The 23,538-nt window shown below is 38.4% G+C and overlaps 1 protein-coding gene across 1 annotated transcript in view; it reads right to left on the minus strand.

Annotated features, from left to right (window-relative positions):
- Positions 1-899: 899 nt before the first annotated feature.
- Positions 900-23,538, minus strand: part of LOC104164301 (unconventional myosin-XVI-like) — a gene marked incomplete at both ends in the record, with an annotated part of 32,009 nt that continues 9,370 nt past the window's right edge. Inside the window, 2 exons of the mRNA XM_009703588.1 lie at positions 900-1,091; positions 5,162-5,232. Coding sequence (XP_009701890.1) covers positions 900-1,091; positions 5,162-5,232 — 263 coding nt within the window. The remainder of the gene's footprint in view (positions 1,092-5,161; positions 5,233-23,538) is intronic.

Here is a 23,538-nt window from a genome sequence, read left to right on the forward strand (position 1 = left end):
ACGTTGCCCAGAGTTTGTGGAGTTTGCATCCTTGGAGATATGGTCCTGGGCAAGCTGCTGTAGCCGGCTTTGGTCTGAGCAGGGGGATTGGACTAGATAATCTCCCAAAGTGATTTCATGAAAGCTATTATCAAGTATACCATCTTTAAAAATATTTCTCCCTTCATTTTACCTATAACATTGAAATACCTTTGTAAGTATGCTAAGAAATGCTGATCTACTTGCAACGACGTACTAAAAACATACAAATTTTAAAACTATACAATAGATTAGAAAACCATAAGTCAGGTTGTGAACTGTTTCTGCACTATTGTTTTAAAGAGAAATATAAAATGAACCAGAAGAAAGAGCTGCATTAATATCATGGTGTAAAACTAGAGGCTCTGATCCTAGGAATGGAAGTACAACATGAACAAAGCTGTTCTCTACAAAGGCTGAATGCCATATCTACTACTATATTGGGCAAACTTTGCTTCAAAAATTTAAAATTATTTAGATAAATATTAAATTGGTCTCATTTTTACCACATCTACAAACACTTCTTCATGAATACTGAGTGTAATTGACTGAATACTTGCTTTTAAGAAAGTATTTTTAATGAGATTGTCTGTGAACTCAACCCTTAACAGAAAGTGACAAGGAGAAGAGAAATTATCCAAATATCCCATTTGGGACTGAGTGCTTATCAGACATACAAGCTCCTGTCCACACGGAAGAGATAAGAGATACTTGACATTGACTTTTGTGCTCTATTCTCATTGAAGGCCTAAAAATGCTGCCTAAAAATCCTGAGAACCAAAACAATGTCAAGAAACAAACAAACACAACATAGCTTTCACTGATATGATTAGCAGTAATATATTGCATTCATACAGAAGTTTCAGACATTATGGTGTTACATTCTGTTTCCTTTTCAAGCACACAATGCATTGGATTGCTTTACTTACTAGTAGCAGTAGCAGTACAATATCAGGATTATCACAGGCACAGGCTACATGCATTGATGTCCAAAAATCTTCATCTTGATGATTTACATTTACTCCTCTGTCAATGAGAATTTCTGCAGCAAATGCATTATCGTAGCGGGCACACTAGAAGAAAGAAGAGCAGATTAGGGATGGTGTTTTACTCAGTGTACAACTGAATTTATTACATACAACTTTTGCTCCACTTAACATTTAAATTGAGTGGATGAAGCACTGTAGTTAAACTGCTGTGTTTGTAGGGGATAACAGCTGATGAACCTATAGAAAAAGTTTTGTGGAGACTACAAGTTCCATGTGCATGATTCACAGAATCCCTTATTCCCTGTGAAAAAAGCACTACGTGAAATCTACTGAAATCTACAGTAAAGAAGAGGTTTCCTTTCTGTTCAATATTGTCATTCCAAATCAGTGCACAGGCATCAGTGCATGATGATCACATCATGAGTAGTGGCGTCTAAGTATATGTACACCCACACATACATATGTCCACATGTACATGAACTTCTGTCTTTTATGCAGTTCATAGCAATAATACACGCCTCTCCATACCCACTCGTATTTCCAATCCACTAACTATACTAATTCCTATTCAAGCCCCTCTGACAGATAAATACTACACATACTAAGAGTGTGTTGAGAGCAGGGGAGCTGCACACGTGTGTGTGTTTCTATACTTTGTTTCGATGACGGAGGTTGGCAAAGAAGAAGAAACTGGCTTAGCCATTGTTTTGAGCCTACTCCTCTGTCACATCTGTGACTTTTTATGGATGTGCTCATGGATAATACTTTAAAAGACAATCAGGACACCTAAGTTAAGATCCTAACTCTGCCCTAACATACAATCTCAGTAATTCTTTAGAGAAGGATCATCTCTCTTTTCCCACTGGAGAGAGGTTACAAGGAGACTAATTTTCTGTATTAGACAGCAGATGCTTTGAACACAATCCTTAATAGTTATGCCTCTTCCAATATTGAAAGTTGTATAATATTTCCTTATCCCAAAAAGCACACATATACACTGAGAGTACAAATATAATGAAATCTGCAGATAATTTGCAAATGAGGGTTAAATAATTATGTTGTTATATCTTTATTGCATGTGGAACCATACCATGGCAACCAGTTTGCTGACCTGTATTAACCTGGCATGGAAGCCAGGACACTAGAGGAAAAGGGGAAGAAGGAAAAGTGCTTAACTGGATTCCACTGTGAAGTCAAGACATAGCTGAGCTACTCAACTGAATGTAGGAGCTGTGTGTATTACTGTGATCATAAATACAGATAACTCAGAAGATGAAAATTAAACTCTATCAGGCTAAAAAGCAGCCCTGCTCTAAATGATTTTCAAACATACTGACCATTAAATCATAGAACAGAAATTAAGTTCTGATCTATTTCCTTTAGCTCTTAACTAACCTGACAGCTCTAGAAACAGAAATTTTGTTTTGTTGCATAAGTATCACTCATTATATCAGTAGTATAGTTTACATTGAGCTGTTCAATGTTCAAATTTTAACAAATTAGAGATAAGACATTTTATAATACATATCAACATAATCTCATACCAGTCACATTTTCAAGGCATTGGTAAGCAAAAAATGTTCTAGACAACTTCCATACAAAACAGATGACAGATGTCACTGAGCTATTTTGTGTATTAATAATAGATACAGAGTCTTTTGTGATTAGTTACCAGTTGAAAACAGTCTAGATTTGTAGCAGGAATTTAATTGCCGCTGCTCCTTGATTCTTGTTTAATGGATTTTGTGAAGCAATTGGGCAATCTCAGTGAAAGTTCCAGGAGAAAACTGGTGCTCATATACTTCGTTACTAGCCCGGGTTGGGTGGTTGCTTGTATAAATTGATACCACAGTATGTGGTATCTGTATTAGATTAGGTAATTGGGAGATAAAAGGAAAACAGCTGTATACAATGACCAAAAGAGAAGCAATGAATGGGCAACTCAGGCACATACTCTCTTTTTTTGTACTTCTCCCCTCATGGATTTAATGAGAGTTCAGTGAATACCTTTGAAGTTCCTGTGGCTTCCCTGAGATTCAACCATATTGGAATACTGTCTACAGAGACAACAACAGAATCTTTATGAAGTGTCATATTTGATTGGGTTTTTTTTAGAAATATATCACATTTTGGAAGTTAACAGAAATGAAAAAAGAAAAAGGAATTATATCACAAATCAGATTTTAAGTAAAATGTGAAGATAAATATATTTTCCATTCATTCTGGAACAAAAAATTTTACCCTGCAACTGGAAAGAATAAACACTGATTAGGATCCCCATTGGAGAAAGCAACTTACATGGAATTATAGTGGTAGTACTAGTACTAAGTACTTAGTAAGTAAGGTAGTACTAGTACTTAGAATGGATCTGGGTGGGCTTTAAAAATATAATAAAGATATATGCTAAATTACTATTTCAGTTCTTGCAGGAAAATAAAATTGGCTTATCTGTTTCCCCATATCACAACTCTCCTCACCTATCTGTACTGTTTCCCAAATCGGGGTCAAATCCAAGTTTCATTTAAATCAGGTTTGCCCCTATCTCCAGTAGGACCAGCATTTTCTTGTAAATGAATTATAAATACTTAGAATTAACTCTGACTAAACTGAGGCAGTAGGTTACACACAGTTCTCTATTGCAAATTTCTTACTGCAGGAAGCTTTCCCTCCTTTTGAAGCATATGTGTGCCTGTGAAGCAGCAGGCATCAGTGGAGAGAGACTGGTTGTGACAGTGAATTGGGGTGTGATGCAGAAGATCAAGAAACCTAAAAAGCAACAGTTCAACCACAGATTTTATCTACAGTTAAAAAGAGTGCATCAGCTGAACTGGACAAAGCAACCTAAAGTGCCTAAAGATGGACTTTTCTTTCTTCTATTTTAAAATGCCAGTGAAACAGATGTCACATCAACCACACTGAAGATACAGATTGTCTCCTAGGGCTTTCAGCACAGGATAGGATTTGGGATGCCTCGGTTTTGGGAATCCCAAAAGAACATCTCATATGGGCTGCATTTTTAAAGAGTGATTGAGCAACTTTGCAGCAAATAGTTGAAGAAGAGAAAAGAGAACTTAAACTTTCTCTGTTTCAACTCATTACCGCACCCTCCCCTTACATAGGCCACTATTTCCCGAAGTCCTTGGTAAGCAGCATGGCCATGGAAGATGGAAAACACAGATAATTACATAAGGGAAATGCTACATCTTGCAACAGCATCATTGCAGGTGTGCTGGAGTCCAGTAGTATTATAGGATCCTTTTTTTCATCAAGAAATCACTCTATTTTGTGTACATACTGTAAGAAACCTAACCCAACTGTTCTAAAATGAAACACTATGCCAGCAAACTTTTCACTAGATTTGTTATGGCCTAGTATTTGCAAAGTCACATTTATTTTAGCAGCATTGTGCAATAAAGTTGGATTCAAATATCTTAAAATAGTTTCACATTGAATAGAAAGCATGCTTGCAACTGAAGCATCACACACCAAAGTAAAGGATCAAAAGACTTAGGAATTTGTGATGAGTTTTGCCATTGGTTTCAGCAAAGCCAAAATTTTACCTCTGCAGTATTTTCTTTCTGTTTGTCTGCCTGTCAGTCTTGCATCCACATGCTCTTATATCTTTCTTCTCTTTTGGTCATTGTATATAGCTGTTTTCCTTTTATCTCCCAATTACCTAATCTAAATTGCTATGCAAATAATGATAAACTTAATGCAGATAATGTGTTAAATATCCATGTGTTGGAAATTGGTGCAAGAAAATGTGCACAAAACCAAATGGAAATATGTTACATCATGGTGTTTTTCATATAGGACCTGTGAATTTCTGAACCATATATAATATATAATTCTGTCTTCAGAATCAAGCAATATTTCCTTTGTTCTTTCTTACTGCACAGATAATTTATAAATAAAGCCTTTCATTCTACTTTGTTAGTTACCATTCCTATGACATGATCCATCCTTTCGTAAGCAATTTAAAAACAACTATTTATTTCACACGCATAGCTGGATGCAATCATAACCACCGTGGAGGGCAGTGTGGATAACAAATCATTGCTAAGCCTTTCTTTTTGTTAATATGCCCAATCTGCTACTCACTATCCCACTGTATTTATCCACAGTCACTAACACTAATCTTCAATCACTCTTACCAGATGGAGCAAGGAGCCTCCTGAGGAAACAAGCATATGAGGGTCGGCACCATCCTTCAATAGCCGTAGCACTGAAATATCAAAGAAAAGAGGAATAAGAATTAATGCAGCAATATACCTAATTCTGAGCTGTTAATAGGCTGATTCTTCACCATCTTCATTAAGAGACTTAATAATACATGCAAACCTCTCAGATAACATTTGCAAAACTATCATGTCAGCATTTCCCATCTCATCTGTTTTAATGGCTAAGCCTGGAAGCAAAGGACCTTTGATAATGATGTTAAATATGAACAGCAACAAGGACTTCTCAAGGGGACAGAGGAGCATGTCAGTTCTGTACATAGGAGAAGGGAAGGGAGAGCTGGAGGAAAGACCTTGTCTCAAGGTCACAATCACCTGATTAGTTCCTTTGGGAGCAAAATCACAGTCAACTGGTTTTATTTCACTTTGTAGAGTTCCCATAAGATTTGCTGGCTTTTTCAGTAAATAACTGAAACGTGTTCATAACTTATATCACTTGAAATGAACCATCATACCAAAGCTAAATGATCTGCACTCAATTTAACCTTTCCAGTGCATTGTCAGATCACTGATGCAGCATAATTCTTAAAATGATATTTGGAGACAAACTCCAATCCCAGTTACATGTATCAAACCCCTTTGAAATGAAAACAGGCTTATAAACACAAGCAAAGCCACAACCCTTTATATTGGTGGTCACTCAAGTGTGAAAATTCAGCACTTTTTTCCCATGGTCTTTATTGCCTTTATAACCTTTTCACCCAGAATCAAAGCATTGAGAACTCATGCTACCAGTGTTCATTCCTGGAACAGAATTGCACAGTAACAATGCCAGACATTATCAGGGGAATCCATACCAGCATTGCAACTCTGTCTTCACTGAATTGGTATGAAGAACCCTTTTAAAAGGCCTTCCTCCAGGAGAATAACTGCCAATAATATTTCCTGTGTAGGAACACAGCTGGTTCTGCCTCCATCATCTGGAAATCCTGGTTTTAATTCCTAGTTAAGATTCCTGGACCGAGTTCTGCAAAGGTCTGCGTAAGTTCTGAGTACTCCCGAAATCTGTTCCACTGCAGTGTCTGCCCTACGTGAGGGCCATAAATTTGTCTCCAGGCTCCTCTAACTCCTGTGAATCTGTCAAAAGACTCATGTACACCATCTCCTCCTTATCCATGCATTTTTTATATGTTGTCTTTCTCTCTAGACTATCTTGCAATTCCATTTTCACTGTATATTTAAACTTCTTACAGCAGTCCAACATTCACTTGACCTATTTGAAAGGGGTCAGTTTTCTTTTCAAATACTGTCAATTTACACAAGCAATGTTTTCTGAATGTGTTGAATGATTTTTGGCCAGATGCCCTAGAAAAATGCAGCCTAAGAAAGAAAATTTGGCTAAACAATTGCAAGCCTGTAAAATTAAAGTGAAAGATTTGGCATCATTGCTAAATACTTCACACATAGTAAACACATTGGTATATTGGACAAATATTTATAATAGTTATACAAATCCATTTAATCTTTTGCTCTTTTTTAGACTTTGTAAATCAAACATCAATTCAAAATGTTGTATAAATTCATACTTTATGAATAGTTCCATGGTACCTATTTCTCCCCGCCAAAGGTTTTGCTTCATTTAATTTATATAACTGTAAAAGACTTTTATGTTCTGGCAAATGCCACTCTGAAAGTTAACTACTATTAGAAGTCACTGTTGTAGCCAGCATGTCCGCCAACAGTAGAAGTGGAACATGGAGTAAATGTAAAAGTAAGTAGCAACAACTGCCAAGCAAGATGAAAAGCACTGAAGCAGAGCAGGAGGGTGGAGAAATATTTACAAATTTTCATAACCTTGGGAAAAATGGATGAATGACAAAAAGCAAAGTATTTCTTTCTGCTCTCATAAATCCAATACTAAAATACACGATTATTCTCATCCAGAGAGAGGCCATTAAAAATAAAGTTTCAGAATTAAGTTCCTTCCTTCTTTTAATACCTAAATTGCTGATCACGTATGGAGATGCTTCCTCTACCTCAGGTTTTAGTGAGTAAAGACCTTATTGTAAATCCTCTCTCCTTAAATAGACATGCAATGACATCCTCCTCAAGAGTTAATATGTTCCTATGTTATGCCATTTCTTTAGCAGGCCAGAAAATATGAATTACACATCACAGAAGATTTCTTAGGGCTCTGAAAGTAATTTCCTTCTGCCAATTCCATCAGGATTTCACCTGAACAAATTAACACTCCAAGTTGTTCCCCTTCCTCCATCCCCACTTTTCAGAGAAAAAAAATTAATTCCACCCATTTCCATCTCTCAGCCACTTAATAACAGTGGTTTTATGTGGCTTGCTTTCTTATGGACACTGTGTGTAGGTTAAAAATGTGAACTATGGCTTGGTTCCACCTGCAAATATGGGAATTTGTCCTTAGATAGTCCTTAAAAGTGTGATTTGTAGAAATTATTGAACCGCTATAATATGGTTCTCAAGGAAGCTTTAACTGATGACATTGGTGAGAATATATAAATCTTTGAAAATGCCATCTGTATGGAGTATTCTCACAGACTGCACTGCTGTCAAAAGGGGGAAGGCGTGTTAACCACTGCATGGCCCACTCTTCCCTTGTGCCAGCTCTCCCTACCAATGCAGGTGCACATTCAGCTGGACCAGTAAGTCCCTTCCCCCCCCCCCCCCCCCCCTTCCCTCCCCAAGGGTTAGTTTTCAGCCCCATCAATGTGGCTGATGGCGTAACTCTGTAAGCACCACCACAGAGGATACAAATGCACACATCATCTGGAGGCAGAGCAAGCATACTGCATTTTGGTGGCAGAAGTCTTACATTGGCTAAGGCTGATAATGAAATAACAGATGGGATAAGCTGATTAAGGAGTCAATCAAAACTGCCTGTTCCCTTCCCCTATTCGCAAAAGGACTTACACATCATTTACCTCCGGCTGCTTCTGCATCTGGGAACTGACTCCAATGGCACAAAATAAACGCAGTAAAAATAAAATTCAGAGTTTCTTGTTGGGTCAATAAGATGAACTCAATCATTAAGAGTTTTGGGATCACCAAAACTGGCTTTTGTGTAGGTCCTTCTAAACAAAGACAGAGTATGAAGACCTCTCTCGTCTGGCAGGAGCAGGATGCACAGGAAGGTCAGAGGCTTGGGAAATTGCATTTCTAAAAATATTCCACAAGAATTTCATCTGGAGCCTTGGTTACTAAAATAGTAACTAAAATAGTTACTAAAATAGTAACCAAGTGACAGAAAGAGCCTGTAGATACTTGGGTATAGAAAATATGGACAATTTATTGAATCTCTTTCTTCCACCAAGCCCCCAAAGACCTGGTTCTTATAGAGAAGCTATGCAAAATGAAGTAACGCCTTTCCAGATTGATTTAGCAACATCTTGCTGTTGAAACCAAAGAAAGACAGACCATTTCTAGATCTGAGATTGAAATTCATAAGAATGAATGGTTTTGCCTTGCTTTTTTTTTTCCCCAACAGAAATGCAGACCGACATTACAACAGAAAGAGTTAATATGTAAACTAGGATCTTAAAGTAGAATATTAAATAATTATGGCAATAAACAAATTATCAAGTCACAAAAAACTGGAGTAAGTGGCTAAAAGCTCAGTAATTCTTTTCTTTGTCTGGTTTATTTTTCCTCATTATTGCATGCAGCTTAATCAGTGCTTCAGTCACAATTCACATCACAATGGCAAAATATGCAAACTCTCCTTTCAACTGGGCAAGAGTCTTTGTTCTGAATCAGAATTATGTGCTACATTCCTCTGCATATAAAGACAAGTAAAAGACGTTCCTCTTTCCTTGAAATCATCCCCCTTTGAAAACACAATAAAAAGAAAATAAAGAAGATCACAGAAGCAAAATCCCCCTCCCTACTATGCAACTCGCTTATGTCATTCACTTAAGGCTTTACTAGTCAGTAGGAAAATCTTCACCTTATGTTCATTTTTTCCTTTTGATAGAACTACTGTAGTTACTGCTAGTAATTTGGGATCAATTGCCCTAATGAGGACAGAAAGTCAGAGAAAACTATATTCCAGAAATGCTATATATCTCTTAATTAATGCAATTTTTAAGGAAGTTTTCATAAGACTTTATTTTAAAACTTGTTTTATTTGTAATCTTTCATGAAGAAGTTGTTTCCAGAAAAGATGAGGAGAATGAAAACAGGCTTTAAGGCTGGAAGCTGACATTTACTTGAAAAAAAATGAGAGTAAAATTTTCAGTAAAATCTTAAACCCTTCATGTGTATAAACAGGTCCATCCATTCTCTGGTATCTTTTAGATTTGACACACAAAATTACCAACTACTTAGAGCAGACTTTCACACCTAATTTCATATCTAATAAAAATGTTTTAGAAAGTATTGAAGTTATAAAGTTTCAGCAGTAAAGATAATAATCAAGGTAGCCTTTTACATATGCCTGATGTTACAATTTTAACTAAACGATTCTGGTGAGCTGAATAGTTTTCCACACTGCATTGATTGTATTGACTACATTACAATTTATTATGCAGCCTTATAATCCAGTAAAGACAGTATCACCATGCCTGTTACCAGCCACAGGTCTTGTATTAACTTCACATGGAGGACTAGGGCTGTAAGGCTTACTTTGGGCTTATCTTGGCTTTCTTGGAGCTTTGTTTTAACTTTTTTAGCTGGTATAGCAACTGGCTAATGACAAGGTGACAATTACTTAACACGTTTTAGTTTTGTTTAGCTTTGTATAACTGTGCTGTGTAATGTGTTAAGAATTTTGATATATAAAGCAATAACTAGTACTTACACTGTGCTATGTTGAATAGCATCTAGCTACTCTGGCATGTAGAACTGTCTATGACCTTATAAGTTGCAGACAAAAGGAGTACAGAACTGAAGTGACAGCAGAGCATGGAAAGTTGGGCTAGATGATCTACAAAAGGTCCCTTCCAACCCCAGTGGTTGTGTGATTTTGTGACAGTGAATTCAGAGGGTCCAAGGCTATCAATAACTCACCCGTGATCAGCTGCTGATGGTAATGCAAACTTAGGAACTGGGCAATGTTGTATTCACAGCAAACTCAATTTTACTAGTAACAGAAAGGATGAAAAAAAATGTGCCTAACATACATAAAACTTAATCATTGGCCATCTGCTGTGCTGGAGATAGAGTACCAGTACATGTTTCTATTAATCGTTCATCTGGGGAGCGGCAGCTAGCTAGCATAAACTTTGTTCCTGTCAACATCTATTTTTGTTCTCCTTAGTTTAGCAGGAATAACTCTATCTGGAAGGCTTCACTTGCTCATTATGCAGAAGCATGATCTACTGCAGAAGCCTAGCTAAGACCACACAGTTGCTCGAACGGATTATCCCATTCTCCTCCTGCCTCAGGCTTCATGTTTCTGCCACTCGCTTCTCGCTGGCACAAGGCAAAGATTACTTTTCAACTAGATCAACAATCTGGGAATGTGGCACCGGGTAATGGGTATGAATAGAGAGAATGGGGTAGGCACCACTTTCAGCAACAGCTGAAAGCAGTTTGGGCATAAACGGACCATGAAATTGAACCACTAAACAACAGAAGTGACACTGAAGGAAGAGGAACAGCGTATTTCCACCCCTTTCACTTCCACCAGTTAAGGAAGTGTCATATTTTGCCCTTTACTCCCTCCATAGTCAGACCTTTGGTCCAATGCTGGCATCTTAAACTCTGTATAGATGCACCACAGAACTCTTGCCACCTTCATGCCTCTTTAGTAGTCTTTTCTTATTCCTCAATAGTCACTCTGTACTTTCAGCTTGTGCCAAAGGTACCTATAAGAAACCTGCTATACAACTTGGCTGTGTATGAGAACAGATGAATGCCAGTCTCTGGTAAGTTATTCTTAATCAGAACAGCAAATGAAAACAAGCAAGATGTCATAAATTTTTGGTTAATGCAGTCTGAGAAAAGTATTTACTTCACACCTTTGCCATGATCAGTTTCAAACTAAATTTTAAAATCCAAGTACCACTTCTGGTAATTTAATCATTCTTTTAAGTTTTCTTGTTTACCTAACAAACACATTTACAGTAGCAATACTGTTATGACATCATTATTAGTGCTAATGCTTTCTTTCAAAGCACGCTCTACTCACTGGTTGACAGTGGTTATTCAGAGCAGTCATGCCCTTAATGGACTTTCCAGACAACTGATTTGTAATCCTACTGCTTTTTCCATCCTTGAAATATTTCCAGTGATCACTGGCAACATCTGTCAAACTTGTTCAAACCTCATCTTCTCATTTTCTGAAAAACTCTTGGAAATAAATTCCCACCTTTGCTGCAAAAAGATTAAAGACAACAAAACATAAAGGAAATATGCACAACGTTTGGACAGCTAAGTGTGCCAGAATGCAGAAATGAAGAGAGGAAAATTACTTTTTCTATACTGCCTGAATTTGAGAATGTTAGCCTTGCATATCCAAGCTATACTGTCCACAGTTTAAACAGAGCACCAATGAGGATAGGGCTGATGCTTCCATCCTCCCTGGCAGAGCTCCTGTAGTTTATAATTTTTTCAGGCAGCCAGGAATCAGATTATTGTGAGCCCAAAGCAACTGGGCCATTGATTCTCTGCTGCATTTAAAAGCATAATGTGAATTGTCAGGCTGATTCCTGAGCTCCATTCAACACAGCATAACCTTTAAAAGAAACAAACCAAGCCACCAATGAAACAGACTGACAGAGGTGGTCCTACAGCCCCAGAAGATGTCTCTCCCAGCTTTAATGTCAGGCCCAGATCAAAATACACATAAGTTCTATCCCATGCTCTCTTTGTGGAGAAATCAGTCAGACCACAAGCTTGGAGTTGAGCGTCTCAATCACTCCACTGTGGGAAAGATCTTCAAGCAGCACAGGTATGTACATGACAAGATAGGTCCCTTCCTTTCTGCCTAGTCCTGCCCTACTTTCCCATCAGGCCTCGCACCCTCAACTATGATATGTCCATGCCCAGGCATGCAGCAACCCTGACAGCTTCCTGCCAACGCACTGTCGCTGTGGGGGTAGAGGGCACAGCCCTTTTGTTATCTGAGGTACCTTGAAGTGGAAAACCACATAAAAAAATAATTGTTATGTCTCTGGGCCACACAAACACTACGTGACACTCCAATGAGTTCCGTGAGGAGGGCCACAGTTCCCTCAGTGGGGCAGATATTTCTGTCACTGTAGACATAGCCAGAATAATTTATGAGTTTAGGGACTATAATTATTTAATAACTGCTAAATTTAAAACTTCTTCAGGCAAATTCCCCTTCTTTCACTTAATTTTTATATACATGAAATTTAATACAGTCTGTGCCTCCACTGGAAAATATTAAGGTCACAAATCTAATGGTCTAAAAAATGCTACTGTGTGCCTCTTACAGTGCCCAAGCACAGTGATACAAATGAACTGATCTCCTTACACAAGTGACAATGGGCAGCAGTCAAACATGACACCCCTGAGATAAGTTGTGATATGGCAGCCAAAGCATCTCTGTTTTTAAGACTCTGGAAAGACAGATATTCACATGGAAAAGCAGCGTAGATTCTGAAGTCACTTCAAAGGAACAAGATTTTAAAATAAGTGGGTCATATTACCTAATAGCTACATCTAATTTCTCTCTCTTTTTTTAAATTTCTTTGTAGGATATTTATTCCGAAAGTCGTCTTTTCTTTCTCTTTCAGTTCACAGTATCCAACTCCTTCATGCTCTATAGTTACTCTTTCAAAGGGAAGGACCCTAATTTACATAATTTACTTGTAATTACATGCACTGAGGGTATCTAGAGTGATGTGGAAAAACAGTGGTGTAAATCACAGCAATTTAGAGAAGATCGGAAGCAGCCATTCAGTTCTATGGCCCAAAGATATTGCTGCAAGGGGCACAGCTAGGGTCCCTAGGCAATGGTGGTGATCCCTTGTTTTACCTCCATTTTGAATTAACTCTTCCAGAGCTAGAGCTTTGGCCAGGTCACAGGGAGAAAACTGCTGTGGTAAGGTCTGTCTTGTTTATAAAGCTGTGATTTTACCTCACTGTAACTAAGACCTGTATATATTACAGAGCTGTTGCTAAAATGATTCAGCACCGCCTCACAAAATAACACATGCTTAGCTAAAAATATTGCTTCTGTCATCATAGCTGATAGCACAGCAGGGATTTTGCCAGCATAGCTACTTCCCAGGCCAAAATAACTGTGTCATCAAAAACTGGTAGGACAGACCTAACGGAATTCTGAATTTCTGTTAGTGAGAAAAAATTACAATAAAAACAAAGCTTTTTAAATTTTACCATAAGATAAACACTCTAAAATTAACCTTAGGGGAAAGTAGTTGATCATGATCATATAGTAAACTTAAATATGGCTTTTCTCAAAGCTTTCACTTCCAGCTAGGTTATGTGAATTATTTATTTCAAGTTTAAAACATCCAAAAAAAAAAGGAACCTAGTATCTTAGCATTTAGGTCACCTATTGCATTCTGTATACATATTTTATCTGTTTCCCATGTGTGGGTTCTCCTGGAGGTCCTGACAAAGGTGACTAAAACCAGCAAGAACATTATCAGCAGGCTACAGTCGGTTATTACAACAGCTCACACCCCACTGGGTTCACCTTAGAAATATCTGTCAATTTGAAAGCTCTTAAAATTACCGGTGTAATTGTTAGGCTAGCTTTTCTGCTACAGACACACTGGATTGTACACTCAAATGTTTGTAGAACTGAATAAAATTTTCAGATTTTTACAATATTTTACTAAATTTTACTTAAAATTACTAATTTATTTCAGAATTTGCAACTTTCCAATCCCATAGTCATTCAATGTTAAATACTAAAACACATATCGGCAAAATAACTCATTCTGTGGTCAGTAGCTTAATTTGGAAACCATTGTCATCCGATGCTTTTCCCTAGTATAAAAGTTAAAGAATTTGCATACAACACAAATTTTCCACTGACAGACTGTACTCCCCATTTCTTTCACCCAGCATTTATGTTGATCCTACGCCAACATTACTTAATTGGTATAAATCAAATTACTGCTGACTTATATTCCATATGAAGCAAGACTCAGTCCCTCTTTTAACTCTCACACCAGGCAGACCAAGTTTATGCCAGCTGGTTTAGAAGCTGGGTAAGCAAGTCATTACCATTTGGATTAGCCATCTTCAAGGGTAACAGGCTATTATCCTGCTTAGCAGCTGCTAAATGGTACTAATTACCAGCTGTAGACCACTGGCTGTTAGATTCTGCGTGTATAGTAGAATTCACGGGGTGTGCACAAGGAAGCAAACTTGAACGAGGTAGTACATAACAAACTAAGGACATTAGCTATCCATGCATTAATCCAAAATAGTCGTGCATGTGGCATATGAGTGATTGGAGATATGAAGGAAATGTCTGGTTCCAGGAATATCTCACCTCTTGACAGATGCAGCTCAGGCACCACCTTTCACAGGGTGTAATCTGTGACAGTTTACATTGTCAATATCTGAGCTGCTTCCATCTTGTTCATATTTTCATTCGCACACTCCTGCCCTCAACCTTGCATAGCAGTGCCCCATGTCACTCTGCCATGAGCTGGCATGGGGATCTAAACTAGCTGAAGGGTAACCTTATGAAAGACAGTTTCCAGCTGGTTTAGCTCCCTGGCTCACTTCAAGATGAGCATAAAGACAGGAGGACAAAAAGACAGGACAGAAGGAGAGCAACCAACGACAACTTCAATTTTAGCTTAGTTTTAAACTGTGTTAGAAACATACCTTGCAAGTGTCATTTGGTATTGTATGTATCCTTAGGTTACTGCCAAAATTATGTTAGTGGCTCCAAGATGGTGCGTATTCCTTTTCCTTTCTTTGCATCAGCCCCATCAGTTGTGTAACAGGTAGGTGAATCGGTTCAGAAAGCTGATACTGAATTTAACTGTTGATTTTAGGGGGTGGTTCATTCTCTCTTGGATCAGTTTGCTGACCTGACTTTCTCCGCAGACATACAATTGCTAAATCTGATACAAAGAGCATGCACCGAGAACAGTGATAGGAACAGGATCATAAAAATATGAATGAAAATTTCTGATTTAGAAAACATAGCATTGGCATAACATCCAATGAGCACAGAAGTATATCAGCATAAGCAAACATTTTACTGATATAACTTGATTCTCTAAGTGAGAAATAGACTGAACTCACAGAAGTACCTCCCTACTGGTGTAAATACACCCCTGTGAGAGTGAGCAGTACAATTTCATTTAAAACAGTCTGATTGGAGAGATACAATTCTTTTTTTAGGCAAATCGTGACACATAAAGGGCCATTACAGGGTGTAATGAATATAATATCCTCAAACTTTTAATATACAGACAACTATGGCTACATAAACAAATAATATAGAACTGATAGATTTTAAAAAAACTATCATTTTAAGTGTTCCAAATAAGGACTATTACACGCTTCATTTGGCAGATATCACTATCCAAAAGAGTTTTTCTTCATCATCTAAACACAATCTACATATTTCTTTGATTTTATTTACAACTATCTTGCTGTATCTACTATTGATTTTACTTATACCTGCCTTCCTGTATCTACTAAATCCAAGCCAATTCCTTCCAAATTTTTGTGTTACAGGTACTCTGTAGATTAATATGGCTAGAATCTGATTCTCCTTAAAATAATCTGTGTTCTAATTTGATCTCTAAGTAGGTGCTGGAAGAAGCCTACCAGGTCACAATATACTGTCATTCATTAATAATACTTGTCCTTATCACATGGGGTAGCTTTTAAATTTCTACTAACAAATCACATCAATCAGCCTGCCAGTTTTTCCTGGTTTTTTCCCCTCTCCAGACTTCACAGTCTCTTTCAGATGATTCAGTGATAGCACATCAGTTCATTAAGACATTCTAGGAAAGCAAGCCTGAAGTCAATTTCTGCACCCGAAAACCAGTACCATGCTCTTTACTGCTACCTTTCACTTAAAGAACTTACATCCAGTTTGGGTAACAACACTGGATGCTGGACGTCGTGCAGTTGTCAGGGCCCTGGAGCACTGAGGACTTCCCTGTCCTGCCCACCCCCAGGTCTCCTCCACCCTCCCTACAGCCCAGGACCCCATGTCAGTCCCCTGGGGCCATCAGCTCCTGCCCTAGTGATGCCACAGCCCAGCTGTCCACAGCACTGCCCTGCCCAGCCACAGGCCCCAAGCTCCACCGAGGTGGGCCCACCCACAGACCCATGGCCTGGCCCAGCCTTGGCCTATTCTCATCCCCACAGCCTGCCTGGCCATCCTGGGGCTGTGTCTGGCCCTGGTTCCCCTCACTGGGCCTGGGCCTGACACTGACCCTGCCCAGAGGTTGATGTCCTGGCCCAACTTCAGCCCATCCCCAGGAAGATGCCTCAATGCCGAGGGCTGCCCTGGTGCCCCCTGGCTGCCTGTACCCTGGCTGGGGCAATGGGGCAGGCCCTGGCTGCCAAGCCCTGCCCAGCTGCCCCAGGGAGGCCCCAACGCCTCACCCACAGGCCGTACACACAGGGACCTGCTGGACCTACTGGTGCCCTTACAGCATTTACCAGTATTTAACTAAATTCAAACAAATTACCACTTCCAAAAGGATTTCCAGCCCCGCCCACACTTCTACTTCCATAGATTTCATGGGAGCAGAACCACATCTCTGCTGTTCCACTCTGGCACTTTGAATCTCCATGTAATCAAGTTTTTCTGACTAAAATCCTTTTTATCTATATATGCCATTTTTAGCACATTAAAATTTGTGTGCTGTGAAATATTTTCTGGTTGAGATACATTCTGCTGTATGGTAAATTTCAAACTATCAACACACTTCAATCTATTGATAGCAGCACCCTTTTTCAGACATCTCAGAGACAGTCAAAAGATATGCAGAGCCATGGAGAGCACTGTGCACACATGAAGTCATTCCCCTCTTCTCATTTACAGAGTTTTAAATGGAGAGAAGTTGAATTTTGGTGTATACGGATTTTTCAACAATATCAGCATTCAGTCACAGTCTTTTACAATTTGCCAAAATCAACTGAGAATAACACAAACTTTTAATGGCTCTTTTCTACTTCACAATGCACACCCATGCCTCTCAACTCCATTTTTTTCCTAATATAATGCATGAGGTTTGCAAAGAGTAATGACTGTGCACATATGGACAGCATGTCTCCCTACTGGAGATGAGCGAATAGGATCTGCTTTTCTTGTCAGCTCAAGGGTGGGATCACCACACAGAGACATATCTAGAAAACTGAGCTTCTGGAAAGACAGTGTGGAGCTCCTCCTACTCTTCACCTACCTGCTAAGCGTAGCTGAGAGAGAGAGTGATAAGAGAGGTCTGGAGAGATTACTCCGTGCTGTGCAAACACTCAGGATCACTGAGGGAAAGCAGGATATGGGATCCTGTCACATGAGTCTCCCATATAAACATGAATATAAAAAGCACACATATTGCTTGAATACCTTAGTTTGGGTAAGCTCCTCAAGTATTTCCTTATGCTCCTATTCAGCACTTATTGCATCGATTGCAATATGTTGGCTACCAAGTCCTTCTATTAGTCTGTGCATTACAAATATGAACATTTCCATGATTTGGTTAGTTGTCACATATCTTTATAGAAAATTACTATGTCTGTTTTCTGTACAGTTCTATATCCTGCCTGTGCATCTGGCTCAAAAAGGTTTTCATTCCTCTTTACTTGTTTTCCAAAAATTTGATTTGGCTGAATTGTTGCATTCTTAACATACATTATACTTCTCCTAGTAGTAATCCAAGCAGCTTATATCCATTAGTCTCCAAATCTTCTTTATTCTTCTCTAATTCTGAGTCAGCTCTTTCCATCCAAAACACAGGGACATAAAGGGTCTGACAGTTACAGCTAGAGCTTCTCTCACATCTTGGCTCCCAAACTCCCAACCTTCAAGGAATTCTTTCACACTTGGCAATGGGCAAGCTTGTCACATTTCATAATATAACACAACTTTTGTAACCTTTGTCCATTTCTGACAAGGTGGCCCAAATCTTACCTTTCACATTTGCCTGTTGTGTATTCTTTGCACAGTCTTCTACCAGTAGTGACTACAACAAAGGTGCAACAGTAAGGCAACTGTTAAATGTCCTCATGACATTAATAAGGGTCTCATCTCAACTAAATTTGTTTTAATATATACTGGAATCTTTATTAGTCTCCCTGATAGCTGATGCATGACCTGGATGTCCAGCAAGGAGAGCAAATTGCCCACAAACAGGTCCTCATAATCTCCTACAAGCAGTGCTGCTCTGACTGCACAAGCTCAGCCCCTGAAAATCACCCAGCTTCCACTCACTCTTACCCCACAGCTGTTTCTGTATGCTTGCAAGTTCTGTGCATTCTGGCTAACACCTTCATTTCCCCATATCAGTGACAGCAACAACCACCACTACTAATATGACAACAACAAAAAACACCTGAAAAATCAATGACCACCTAATCACCCTAAGAACAATAGATCATGTGTATAAAGCCAGCATGGAAGGAAAGAGCTGTCACAAACTTGAAGTCTGTGACTGCCACTTTCTTAAACCACCTCAGAATAAGCAAAGGAGAACATCTCTATGGGTCTCCTTTGAGGTAAGGCTATCACACTTAGGCAGCTGAAGATTGCAGTAATGTAGACTTTACTTGATTTCAACATTCAGTATTTGAAATACAAAAATCATACAGAGACACAGGGGACTGAAATGACGGTTTTATAACAGTTCATCTAAATGCAGTTTCTAACCAAAGAGGTAAACTTGAAGGATAAACAGTTCTGCATTCAATTCCACCAAGCTCACAGATGGCTAAGCCTGCACACCAGTCTTATGTAGGGTGAATCTACACTGGGTTACCAGCGAAGTATTTGAGTATATGGGGAACCTAGGATGAGACAGAGGAGAAACAGACCCTCCACCTCATATTTAATGCTCAACGCCTCTGCTTTGACACCAGCAAGCCTCTAGAAGGGCCAAACTATCATGACAAAGCTGGAGCAACCAGTAAACCACAAAGCAAAATTTGCTTTGCTTATGCTTTACTTAAGCTTTTACAGGTAGGGATTGTCACAGAATGGACTGCAGTTATAGGCCAGCATGGAGAGGACAAAATTACACTCACACAGCACCTAGTATAATGTTTTTTTCATAGCTTATGGAAAGCAAAAATCTGACATACAACTTGATCATTTAATTTGGCTTTGAAGTGGAATTATCACTTGTTCCCTATAGGAATCTCTCTGCTTTTCTTAGTCTGTTCTTGTGCTACAATAGTAAGAGCTGCCTTAGTTCAATACCCTAGTTAGCTCAGTTCTCTCCAAAATTCAGCATGAAGTTGGACTACAGACCTCCTGAGGTCCTTTGTAGCCTGACTGATTTCACAGCTGTATGAATTCAGCAATCTTGATGTGAACAAAGGGAAGGAGCAACCAATATCACATCGCCTGACAGAAGAGTACCTCTCAGTTCTGAGTCATACCACTGAGTCCATGTCCATATGGAACGACACAGTAGGTTTGGGCTGCAGTGATGCAGTACAACCTCAGAGGCTCCAGCTTATCAAGTGATACACAACTCCACACTTACTCATTCGCTCCATCTATGCACCTGATGTGTATCTGGCACATAAAGCTGATAAATCAAGGGGAAGCCAGGAAGAACCCTGTGCTAGAAGTGCCTAAGTTAATAACAGAAAGTTACCTAAGTTACCAATAAAGAATGAGTTGAGGACTAATGCAGGAGAATTTGCATGTATACAATCAAAACCACATATACAGAGAAAGAGCGGGATAATAAACAAACACCCATATATGCATCAGTAGAACTACATATACTAGGACTTTACATCTGTCCTTTTCTGTCCAATGTGTACCATTCTAAATATTTGTACCATAGGATTTTTAGGGAGAGGTTTAAAAGCAAAAGAAGTCCAAAGTTCATCCCATATAGGAACCAAGTGAAGCCAGTGACATTCAGATGGCAATTATTAAAAGGTTTGATAACTGGTGCCCTCTCATAGGATGTCCCCTTAGTAGACTAAGAAACAAAGCAGCAGTTTAAATTTCACACAGATGCTTCCAGCTGTAAGAGCACTTCAAGTCGCATTTTCTGTACTGTCAATGGGTAAATGTGGAAGTTGTGGTTGCTAAGATCTGGAGCAAGACCCTAGCTCAATGATTTAATGCTGCAGCTGTCATGTTTGCCTTTTGAGTCTAAATGTAATCAAAACCCTAAACAGTGCACGGTGTCAGAAGTTACCTCCTGCATCCATCTCATTACTTCAAGGTCACATATACACTACATTGTAATAGAGAGCCATCAGAAAGAAACATGGTAAGAAAGTAGTATGCAGCCCCAAGCTGACTGACTGAATTCTACCTTGAACCTTCTACATATGCTTAAAATCCTTGTTTAAAGCTGGACATTTAGAAATACAGCCAATTTCACCTTAGCTACTCACCTTCCCACCTCCATTCTTGGACGCAATTCACACAAATACAAGCTAAATTATCCAATCCCTTAGATTCATTGATTGTATTCTTGGAAGCTTCAGTTCCTCCACTGTAATAACCTGTTACTGTGATGGCTGCAAATAACAATAATCAATAAAAATCAGCTCTCTATTCATTATGCCATATAACCTTTTTACTAAAGTCTCTCTCATACCTATAGAACTTGTTCACTGTCAACTTGAAGTGCAAAAGGTTTTAACAGCTAAAAAGTCTTGCAGATCGAGTTAAGATGACACCTCAGCTCACTGAGAAAAAATAATCCTCCAATTCATGTCTTGGAGAATAGAAAGATGACTGAAATAAAAAGCAGTATATATACTTTGTGTTTAGATTTTTTTATTGAGGAAAGAAAAACACTAGGCACGACACAAATAAACCTGCCTCTGCCTTTGATATGTTTGTGCTTTTACTGGGAAAGGTACTATAATTGAGGCAGAATGAAAGAGCAGAGTAACAGAAAAAGCCTAAAGAGACAGGGCTTAGCAATTAAAAAAATAATTTGCTGCATTTAGTGGCTCTGGTTATATTCATTTAGTTCTAGCTTCAGAGTTTCTAGACGAAGTTACTCCACTTAGTTATTCCACTTCAAAAAACCTCCAAACTCCACTTTCGAAAAGCTCTGAACAAATACTCTTCTTAATCTGGCAATTAATGAGACAGTGATAAATTGAGGTCCATATGTTGCAGGATCCCAAAATAAGGTCTTTTCCCAGTCTTATGCTTAAGTATTCCATTTTATCAACATCCCTCCAGAGTAACAGTGTAAGTCTATACCCTGCTGGAAAAAGGTTTCTAAAATTGAATTGAAAAATTGAAAATATTTCTAAGGAATTATTAAAAGTGCAATTGATTTTTTGTAAAGAACTGTATTGTTGCTTTAAAGGTCTGTTTTTAAAAACACCAAAAAAAAGGAAATAGCAAAGGTTATTCTCTATTGATTTCTGTAGTTTCCCAGCTTAATTTCTATGATACAGTAATTTGTGATTGAAATGAAAACATTTTAAAGTGATACTGAAAGATGAATACAGAAATGTTTCCCCTTTGTACTGAAATATTATTAGAAATCAATCTGAAGAACAATAAATACATTGAAGAAGAAATCAACTGCAAACTGCATAGAGAGGTTTCTATTCTTGCTGTCTTTTTATTTCACAAGTATAGACTAGCGTCTTCTGCTGTCACAGCAACCTTTCTTTTTAATCAGTGTGACTTATAACAATATCTAGGGAATATCAGTAGTACCTGTCACTCAGTGGATGCCATCTTTCATTGAAAGAACAGGCTTCTGAATGCTGCCAATTTATAGCCTTGCATCCCACTGCACCATGCTGGAAAATCAACTGTAGAACCCCTTTGAAATGAATAGGAAGAATGCCAGGTGCCAATTTTTTGGTTGTTAATGGCTTAACGAGCCTTTATTGGCATGACAGTGAATTTCTGAGTGATTAGTCTTTGTGTTTCTTGCTGCTTGTGGACAAAAGGAGGAAGCTATAACTCTATTTGATGGTAAGACAGACTAATTACATTTAGTGTGAATCCCCCTACTAGGGAGGGACCAAAAATGGAGGGATACTTTGTCTTTAGTTTCCTACTTGGTACAGGCAGAGGATAGCTGTTCAAATCGAGGTAGTTCTGGGCATGAGCAGAAACAAAAACTGCAGCTTAAACAATCCAGGGAGATTTCAGGGCTAAGAGAAAAGCAGTCAGGGAACAGAGGCGCTTCTGCAGTCAGGCAGTCCACAGGGAAAACAAAAGGGCTAGATAAAATCTACACCATCAAGCCTTTCCTTCATTTTTTTGATAAGTGATACCGTTTTCTGTGAGTTTTACTTTTTCCAAATAAATAAGTGTTGTATATTTGGAATCACACATATTTTTCTCAACAAAAACCACAGTTCTCATCTCAGCTTTACCAAATTACTGAAAATGTAAACACATGGACAAAAAAAAAAAAAAAGCACATATGGAATCCTGTAGGAATTCAAATGTATTCAAATTTCATCTCCCTGTGATTTTATGATTGCTTTTGAAATGGGCTGCTTTAATTACTTAACATCTGTTACCCAATAACTAAAGGCATTATGTTTCCCTGTGTCATAACAAAAAGATGCCTTGTGTTGCTGAATCCAGCACACATGGAGCTAAACAGTTAACAATCATACTGAACCTGTAGGGTTAAAGGCTGGCTCTGGTTTGAAATGTGCCTCTACCTTCCAGGCCTTTGAAACAGCTTCTTCATCAATGGGTGGGTTGAGATGATTGATTGATACTTCATTTTTCTATATGAGCTGATTAAATCACTATCACCATGTCTGTCAGCTGTGTTAGTGCCTTCCAAAGGTACAGGCATATGAGTTTCCAATACAGAATATATGTATTTGTCCTGCGGATGTATTCATTTACAGCATACATTTTTCTTTCTTTCTTTCCAAAAACCCCAATTGGGCAAAATTTTGTGTACTTCATTAATTTCATATGCTCTGAATAGTCTCTTGACTTCACTATTCAGTGTCTAATGTTCATGTCTCTAAAGAATTGGACAATAAATATTACATTGTATAAATTATCATACATATGTATTTTGATTTCTTCTACAACAGTTCCCAGTAAATCAACATTTGCCAATAGTTACTTTTAGATTAGCATCTAATGTACCAATTTCTCCTCTGATTCAAAGGAAACTAACTGTAAAATCCAAAATAGATCTGTATGGGGAAACTTACCTGTTATTACATATATAGTGAATTTCATATGCTTTCTCAGCAGG

This window comes from Cariama cristata, unplaced genomic scaffold (assembly GCF_000690535.1).
Source record: "Cariama cristata isolate BGI_N322 unplaced genomic scaffold, ASM69053v1 scaffold27497, whole genome shotgun sequence".
NCBI classification, from domain to species: domain Eukaryota; kingdom Metazoa; phylum Chordata; class Aves; order Cariamiformes; family Cariamidae; genus Cariama; species Cariama cristata.